Source organism: Lipotes vexillifer, unplaced genomic scaffold, assembly GCF_000442215.2.
Source record: "Lipotes vexillifer unplaced genomic scaffold, Lipotes_vexillifer_v1.1 scaffold213, whole genome shotgun sequence".
Lineage (NCBI taxonomy): Eukaryota > Metazoa > Chordata > Mammalia > Artiodactyla > Lipotidae > Lipotes > Lipotes vexillifer.
In genome coordinates, this window is record NW_006780610.1 from 1,711,052 (window position 1) to 1,720,691 (window position 9,640).

At 42.2% G+C, this 9,640-nt stretch overlaps 1 protein-coding gene across 2 annotated transcripts in view; it reads left to right on the forward strand.

The window, feature by feature from the left end:
- Window positions 1-133: 133 nt before the first annotated feature.
- PPT1 (palmitoyl-protein thioesterase 1) overlaps window positions 134-9,640 on the forward strand; it is a 17,090-nt gene continuing 7,583 nt past the window's right edge. Inside the window, exons 1-5 of one of the 2 annotated variants that reach the window (XM_007453757.1) lie at window positions 145-271; window positions 4,560-4,669; window positions 4,895-5,022; window positions 5,717-5,787; window positions 7,733-7,835. In XM_007453757.1, the coding sequence (XP_007453819.1) occupies window positions 148-271; window positions 4,560-4,669; window positions 4,895-5,022; window positions 5,717-5,787; window positions 7,733-7,835 (536 nt within the window). In that variant the 5' untranslated portion in view covers window positions 145-147. Of the gene's footprint in view, window positions 272-4,559; window positions 4,670-4,894; window positions 5,023-5,716; window positions 5,788-7,732; window positions 7,836-9,640 lie in introns of both variants that reach the window. The other variant, XM_007453758.1, reaches the window with a different exon arrangement.

Sequence of the window (9,640 nt, forward strand, 5' to 3'; positions counted from 1 at the left end):
TTCCTGCGGGCGGTATGTTCGCTAGGGTAACACTCCAAGACAGACGCCCGTCGGCGCAGCTTCCCATGCGGAGATATGGAGGCTGCGGCCGAGCCCCTCCCGCGCCAGGCCCAGGAGAGGGGAGCGCGGTCATGTGATTGAGTCAAGATGGCGTCGTCCAGCGGCTTGTGGCTCTTGGCTGTCGCTTTCCTGCCGGGGTCCTGCGCTTCCCTGGCGCTGGGGCATCTTGACCCGCCGGCCCCGCTGCCTCTGGTGATCTGGCATGGGATGGGTAAGTGAAGGAGGGAGTGAGAAGTGAGTCAAAAGGTTTTGGTGACTTTTTCCCTCTCCAAACCTGTGTTCGCGTCTGCAAAGTGCAAGTGTGGAGGGCGAGGACCGTGGTCACACAGCACCCGGCAGTCCCCACGGTTTAGGATTTGGGGGTTACTCTGCATTGGAAGGGGAGACGCGGAAGGAGCTGTCTTTTGTTGAGCGCTCACAGAGTGCTGTGCACTGCGGTAGGGTTTTACGTGGTGTCCTGGTTTAATCCCCATGGCAGTGGCGTCCGGGTGCAGCATCAGACACTTGCTCGGGGAAGGCTGGGCTGTGGCTGCATGACCGGGGCATCCATCCTTTTGTTCATTCACACATTGAAGAGATTTTTTAGGCACCAGTAGTTCATTTATACATTTGACACATAGTTATTGAATACCTACTGGATGCTGAGGATACAGCAGTGAACGAAATAGACGAAATTCTTTGCTCTTTTAGAACTTTCCAGGGGGAGAGACAGACTATAATATAATATAATAATATAATGTAATATAATATATCAAATGGTGATACGTGCAATGGAGACAAATAAAGCAGAGAGGGGGATAGAGACTGCAAGTGGGGGCTTGCAGTTTTATAGACTAAGGTCAGGAAAGGATTCACTGAGAAAGTGACACCTGAGCAAAGACCTGAAGTCGATGAGGGAAGATGATATGTGAATATGTGATGGAAGGAACAGCAGATGCAAAGGCCATGAGGCAGAAGTATGTCAGGTATGGTGGTATGTTCAAGGAACAGCATTCAGGTCATTGTAACTGGAAAAAAATAGATGTTTAGTTCAGGGACGGGAGGGGGATGGGGGTGGCCTGCTGACGTTGTTGGGTCTACTAAGGCTACTGTAGGAACTTTGGCTAGAATGAGATGGGAAGTTCTTGTGGGTTTTGAGCAGATGAGTGACACGATCTGATTTGCACTTTAAAAGCACTCTAGTTGCTATATTGAGAATAGATTGTAGGGGGTCATGGACCTTTGCAAGGAGAAAAGTTAGGAAGCTTTTGTAGTAATCTAAACAAGAGGTGATGGTGACTTGAAACAGTTTAGTAATAGAGGAGATGTTGAGAAGTGGTCAAAGTTTGGATATAGTTTGAAGATGGAACCAATGGGATTTGCTAACAGGTTAGATGTGGGATGAGAAAGGAGTCAAGGATGATTCCACGGGTTTTGGCCTGGACAGTGAGAAGGATGACGTTGTCGTTTTACCAAAATGGGGAAGCCTGTAGGGTGAGCAAATTTGGGATGAAAACCAAGAGTCTGGACTTACTAAATTTGAGTTGTTTGTTACACATCCAGGAGATGTAGAGGCATTTGGAGTGTGGAGTCCGAGACAGATACAGGCTGGAGATTAAAGTTGGGAGCCTTTGGCATATGGCTGGTATTTAAAGCCATGGAACTGGGCGAGATCACCTAGGGAGTGAGTGTACACAGAGGAGGGAAGAGGTCTAAAGACCGAGACCTGAGGCAGTCAGGTCTGGAGGTTGAGGAGATGGGGAGGAATTAGCAAAGGAGACAGTGATGGAACGACTAGGGAGGCGGTAGAGTCAGGAGAGGGCAGAGTCCTGGAAGCCACATGAAAATGTTTCAAGAGGAAGGGAGTAAGAAACTGTGAGATGTTGATGACAGGTCAAATAAGATGAGGGCTGAGAATTGGTTATTGGATTTAGGAATAGGAAGATCACTAATGACCTTGACAAAAGCACTTTTAGGGGAGTGGTGAGAGTGAGAGCCTTTTTGAAATGGCTTAAAGAAAAATGTTCAGAGTGGAATTAGAGTCAGTAAATAGAGACAGTTCTTTCAAGGCTCTGTGCCAGGGCCTGGGGCTACTACAGTGGAGTTAAAGGAAAGCAGGGGAGCTCCGTGCCCTCCCAGAGCACAGTCACTCTGTATGGGAGGCAGTTAAGTAACCCACAATTATAGTTCAGTGCAAGAAATCAAAGATGCTTGAGGCCTTTTCCTTCTTTAAAAACAAATTCTTAAGCTTATTCTCAGGTTGAAAATGGGATGATTAAGTTCAAAATGGAAAATGATCTCAGCCCAGTTCTCCCACTCAGCGGCCACTTTGCTTCCTATTCTTAGTTCTGGTTCCTTGAAACAGGAAAAAAAAGCAAAATGTAAGTTCAAGGCCAGCACTTACATGAACGCAAGAGTTAGCACCTCCTTAAATTTTGTGTCCTAGGCGCTTTACTTGTCTTACTGTAGTCCTGGCCCTAAAGGGAAATCAGATTCCAAAGTGCTTTTGAGTCTATTAACCCCAAATGTTCTAGATGATAAGGGAATCTGCACCCCTGCTTATTTTCAGTTGTGAATTTGGTGTCCCCATTATATTGTGTGGGCTTTTGAAGTTTGTTATTACCTGGTAAACATGAGCTGAGCAAAAAATGTTGTTCTCTCTTTTTGTTGTTGCTGAGGTGAAATTCATATAACATACAATTAACCATGTTAAAGTATACAATTCAGTGACATTTAGTGTAGTCACGTTGTGCAATCACCACTTCTCTCTAGTTTCAGAACTTTTTCATCACCCCAGAAAATACCTGTACCCATTAAGGAATCACTCTTCATCCCCCACTTCCCATCATCCCCAGGAAATGTTCAGTCTGCTTTCTGTTTCAATGGATTTGCCTATTCTGTATGTATCATATAAAAGGAATTATACAATATGTTACCTTTTGTCTCTGGCTTATTTCACTTATAATAATGTTTTCAAGGTTCATCCACATTGTAGCATGTGGCAGTACTTTGTTCCTTTTTATGGTGGAATAATATTTTATTGTATATATGTACCACAATTGTTTATCCAGTCATCCATTGATGGTCTACAAATCTCTGTAGGGACATACGTTTTCACATCTCCTGGGTATGTATCCAGAAGTGAAATTGATGTGTCATATGGTCATTGTATGTTTAAATTTTTGAGGAACCATCAAATTGTTTTCACGGTGGCTGCACCATATTACATTTCCACCAGCAATGTAAAGGGTCCCAATTTCTCCCTATCTTTGCCGACACTTGTTATTTTCCATTTTTAAATGAATTAATTAAAAAAAATTAAAGCCATCCTAGTAGTTGTGCAGTGGTATCTCATTGTGATTTTGATTTGCATTTCCTTAATGACCACTGATGTTGAACATATTTTCATGTGCTTGTTGGCCATTTGTGTATCTTCTTTGGAGAGATGTCTGTTCATGTCTTTTTCCCATTTTAATTAGATTGTCTTCTTGTTGTGGAGTTGTACAGTTCTTTGTATATTCCACATATTAAACCCTTATCAAGTATATGTTTTGCAAATATTTTCTCCCATTCTGTATGTTGTCTTTTCACATTTTCATTAATGCCTTTAAAGCACAGAAGTTTTTTTTAAAAAATAATGTTTTTTTTACCCATGAGTTTCTGGAGAGTGTGTGGAGAAAAGGGAACACTCTTGCACTGCTGGTGGGAATGTGAATTAGTACAGCCACTATGGAGAACAGTATGGAGGTTCCTTAAAAAACTACAAATAGAACTACCATATGACCCAGCAATCCCACTACTAGGTATATACCCTGAGGAAACCAGAATTCACAAAGAGTCATGTACCAAAATGTTCATTGCAGCTCTATTTACAATAGCCCGGAGATGGAAACAACCTAAGTGCCCATTGTCGGATGAATGGATAAAGAAGATGTGGCACATATATACAATGGAATATTACTCAGCCATAAAAAGAAACGAAATTGAGCTATTTGTAATGAGGTGGATAGACCTAGAGTCTGTCATACAGAGTGAAGTAAGTCAGAAAGAGAAAGACAAATACCGTATGCTAACACATATATATGGAATTTAAGAAAAAAAATGTCATGAAGAACCTAGGGGTAAGACAGGAATAAAGACACAGACCTACTGGAGAACGGACTTGAGAATATGGGGAGGGGGAAGGGTGAGCTGTGACAAAGCGAGAGAGAGGCATGGACATATATACACTACCAAACGTAAGGTAGATAGCTAGTGGGAAGTAGCCGCATAGGACAGGGAGATCAGCTCGGTGCTTTGTGACCGCCTGGAGGGGTGGGATAGGGAGGGTGGGAGGGAGGGAGATGCAAGAGGGAAGAGATATGGGAACATATGTATATGTATAACTGATTCACTTTGTTATAAAGCAGAAACTAGCACACCATTGTAAAGCAATTATACCCCAATAAAGATGTTAAAAAAATAAAATAAAATAATGTTTTTTTTACTCATGAGTTTCCACGATTGCCTTTGTTGTCTAGGAGACAGCTGTTGTAATCCCTTAAGCATGGGTGCTGTTAAAAAAATGGTCGAGAAGAAAATACCTGGAATTTACGTCTTGTCTCTAGAGATTGGGAAGACCCTGGTAGAGGTGAGGCCCCTCACGGCTCTGTTCCTTTGAAGGTTTGCTGACTGATTTCATAGAATATACTATTAAGATGCTTAACCTTGTATTTTTAGCAGCAGATCATACAGTGATACTTTAGTTCTTGAGTGGCTTCTGTGAGGGTACCAACCTAAACAAGTTTGCTCTTAGCGAAGGTGCCAGTGATAGTTTTCAGCCCCATCCTTTCACTCCTCGTGGCTCTTCTTTTAGGATGTGGAGAACAGCTTCTTTTTGAATGTCAACTCCCAAGTAACAACGGTGTGTCAGATTCTTGCTAAGGATCCTAAATTGCAGCAAGGCTACAATGCTATGGGATTCTCCCAGGGAGGCCAATTTCTGTAAGTCCCTTTTTGTTATATCACTTACATGGAACTGACTTTTTTTTCCTTTGATTCAGATAGATCTACCCATTCATTTCTTTTGGAATCTTCACCTATTTTGGAAGGGAGACTCTTCTAAAATATCCCAATGGAAGAAGTTCTATGGAGCTTAACTTATTTTCTGTGAAGGAATAAAGATTTGTTTGGCGGTATCAGAGGAAAGTCCTGAAACTTTGTGGCTTTGGGGAGCCACAGAGGATTAAGTAGCTTAATCTGGGAAGTTAATTGTTTTTTGTTTTTTTTTAAAGGAGAAAAGCTGTGGTTTTCTTTTTTTTTTTGAAGATGTTGGGGGTAGGAGTTTATTAATTAATTACTTTATTTTTGCTGTGTTGGGTCTTCGTTTCTGTGCGAGGGCTTTCTCTAGTTGTGGCAAGCGGGGGCCACTCTTCATCGCGGTGCGCGGGCCTCTCACTGTCGCGGCCTCTCTTGTTGCGGAGCACGGGCTCCAGACGCGCAGGCTCAGTACTTGTAGCTTACGGGCCATTTGCTCCACGGCATGTGGGATCCTCCCAGACCAGGGCTCGAACCTGTGTCCCCTGCATTAACAGGCAGATTCTCAACCACTGTGCCACCAGGGAAGCCCTGGGAAGTTAATTGTTGATGATACATTTCCATCTGACAGTTGGAACTGATAATCCTTTTTTTTCTCCAGGAGGGCAGTGGCTCAGAGATGCCCATCACCTCCTATGATCAATCTCATATCAGTTGGGGGACAACATCAAGGTAACTTTGTCCCCTTTGCCTAAAAAATTCTAGCAGCTCTATTTGTACAAGAAGTCAGCCATCCTTGCAAAAATCCTGTTTTTCTAATTTATAGTAAATTAGCCAGGAGAGATGATGAAATAGGATTCCAGCGGCCTGGAACACAGGTGAATCATTAGGTTACCACCTACTTCTCTCTAATTTAATTGACATGATTTCATGGAGTGAGATGGTTGCACCCATGTAACAGATGGTGGTTTAGGAGTTAGGAAAGTCCAACAACCTTTCCTTTTTTTTCCTTTAAAAAATTTATTTATTTATTTGTTTGTTTGTTTTTGGCTGCATTGGGTCTTTGTTGCTGTGTGTGGGCTTTTCTCTAGTTGCGGCGAGCGGGGCTACTCTTTGTTGCAGTGCACAGGCTCCTCATTGTGGCGGCTTCTCTTGTTGCGGAGCACAGGCTCTAGGAGTGTGGGCTTCAGTAGTTGCGGCATGCGGTCTCAGTAGTTGTGGCGTGTGGGCTCAGTAGTTGTGGCTCGCAGGCTCTAGAGAGCAGGCTCAGTAGTTGTGGCGCACAGGCTTAGTTGCTCCACGGCATGTGGGGTCCTCCCGGACCAGGGCTCGAACCCGTGTCCCCTGTGCTGGCAGGCGGATTCTTAACCACCGTGCCTCCAGGGAAGTCCCCCAACAACCTTTCCTGTTTTCTGACATGGGTGATGTCCTACTGAATTTAGACTTAGGCAAAGAATAGTGTCTAGGCTTTTTGTTAATTTTATAATTAACAGTAGAGATTAAATCTTTCAAAAAACAACAGGTTTGCTATTTAGACAGAATTATTTACTTTTGGGGGAAGATGTGTCTTTGGGATAGAACGTTATCTCTGTTCTGATGGATATAGTTGGTAGCTGGTAGGGTGTAGGAACAGACGGATTCTCCTTATAATCAGGAAACTGGCTTCACCCAATTAACGGTTACTGATGGGCAAGTAATTCGGTATCGTAGGTCCATTTCACAGATGAGGGAAACTAAAATAAGACCCTGCCCATCTTGTGGGAAGTTTTCAGAGGATGAAATGAAATAATAGGTAGGAAAATACTTTTTTAAAGTACACGTATTATTTAAATGCAAGTTGGTAGGAACAGCTTTATCATTCATTCATTGATTCTACAAATATTTATTAAAAACCTAGAAACAAGACAGACAAGGTTTCTGCCTTCATGGAACTTCCATTCTAGTGGCGGGGGGAGAATAGACATGAAATAGGTAAACAAATAAAATAAATACAGATAGTGGTAACTATGATAAAGAAAAAAAAATAGGATAATAGGAAGAATGGTGGTTGTATTGGTGAAAGGTGTGGGCTCTGGAGCCAAACTGCCTGTGTTCATATCCTGGCTCCATCACTTACTGTCTAACCTTGGACAAGGTATCTAACCTCTCTGTTTGAAAGTTTCCTTAAAAAAAGAAAAAAAAGTTTCCTATCTGTAATATGGTGCAAATGATTGTACTCTACAGGGTGGTTGTGAGGATTAAATTAATTATTGCCAATATATGCTTAGAACTGGTATGTCTGGTATCCCCCAAAATGTTATTAATGAGGATGATGAGGATGCAAGTATAATTGGGGGAGAGGAAGGAACTGGGGTTGGGCACTGCTTGAGTTAGGGCACTCAGGTATGACTTCTCTAAACCAAGACCCAAGAGATGAGAATGAGGCCAGCCATTGAAGCAGTAAGAGAAGTACATACTCCAGAGAAAAGCAGATGCAAAGGTCCTGAGGCAGAAAAGAGTGTGGGAACACCAGGAGGAAGCTGGTTATAGTATTAATTCTCAAAACATTATTTTCTTGAGGAATAAATGAACAAGATCAGGGTCTAGTTCTGGTTTTGTTTCTTGCAATGCCCTGCACATAGTAGGTATTCAGTACATGACTACTGAAGGCATGGATGTTTGTCTTCTACTACTTTAGGTGTTTTTGGACTCCCTCGGTGCCCAGGAGAGAGCTCTCACATCTGTGACTTGATCAGAAAAACACTGAATGCTGGAGCTTACAACAAAGCTATACAAGAACGGTATGTATGGTTAGCTGAAAAGGATACAGAACTGTCACTAATGAAAATATCATGCTGACTTTCATGCTAACCATGATTCTAGGAGTAGTTGCTAGTGATTTTCAAATGAGATATTTATTGTAAATATGTCTATACTACCTGCTTCATTTTGTTGTAAACCTAAAACTGCTCTAATATTAATTTAAAGGAAAGGAAAACATTTTTCTATAAAAGAAGAATGTAATTACAACAATTTTTTTTTTTTTTTTTTTGTTACTTTTTGGCCATGCCACGAGGCATGTGGGATCTTAGTTCCCCAACCAGGGATTGAACCCTGGTCCCCAGCAGTGGAAGTGCAGTCTTAACCGCTGGACCACTAGGGAAGTCCCCACAACAATACATTTTCATCTGTAAAAAAAAACCCCCAAAAAGCCTTTAGAAAGTAGTTAGCCCAAGGAATTGCTGTTAATATTTGGAGGACAGATTCTTTCTGTTGTCAGCAATGAGGGGTTAGCCTCCTACATCAATGTCCTTAGCTACCTGTGTTTGGGTATTTAAAAATATACAAAATCACTTTCAGAGTGTGTTCTCCTTCAGTTGTTTCCAAACTTAAATTATACATCAAAACCCTGGGAAATTCATTAAAAATGAATTCCAGGGCTCCACCCCTAGAAATTTGAATTCAGTAGGTCTGGAGTATTCTGGGTGATAACTGAGATTTGTGATCAACTAGTATGGTTTTGGTATCTATCCTATGGGTCTTCCAAGTGTATGATTCTTATTTGATAGCAGCTCTTCAATACAACACTACTTTGAAGCCCTGTCCCAGGTACAGCCTTGTGAATGACTGGCCTGTAGAAAAGACCTGCAGCTAGCTCTCTTTTCCTTTCCTACCCATTGGCTGGCTACACGTGTAGCCACAAAGCTGTCTTGGGTCAACAGTGCCACCTGATGGTCAGTGAAGGAAACTAAGAGACTTTATATCTCCACCTCCTACCCACTCAGGCAACTCAAACTACTGCTAAGCTTTACCCCTTCCCTGGTTTGACTAGTCACAGCTTGGTTATTTATGTCCAAATATTCTCTGTTCCCATGGGTATGTATGATCTGTTTAAACTACATTGTTCTTTATTCTTTACTCTTTGTTCTTCTAACTATTGCCCAGATGCCTCAGAAAGAATCTACCCTTTTCTTTCTTTGTGTTTCCTTCTTTGGTGAACCAAACACAATTGGAATTATCATTGACTGCAGAGGAGCAGTCAGCTGGGGGGGTGGGGGGACAGTGACACCTAAGTACTGATTAAAAGTGGTCCATGGATGTGTTTATCTTCACTTCCTTCTTAACCTTTAGTAAACTGGTAGCAAAAGAATAAAAAGTGATAAACCCACAAGGGCAAAGAGAACAGGAGAGGAGAGAAGAGATAATAAAAGACGTCAACATTTTTTTTGAAAGACAGAAAGCAAATTAATGAGTGATAACTGTTTTAGCAGAGCAGAAAATTCTGAAACCTTTATGTCTGTGGAGGGATACACTGACAAGAAGGAACCAGCTTCACTTTTTACAGTCCCAGAAAGACTCAGGAATTAGATGCCTAAGATACCTTGGAAGGTAGAGTAAGTGCATGGGACTTTTTGTTGAAAATCGATGTAAACGATGATCAAACTCCTTAGTTCCCTGATATGCACGTCCAAGTGACTGCTCCTCCCCCACCCTGACAAGAGAAGCCAAATTTATTTTCTGGAGCAGTTTGGCTAAAGAAGTACCAGGGGGGCTTCCCTGGTGGCGCAGTGGTTGAGAGTCCGCCTGCCGATGCAGGGGACACGGG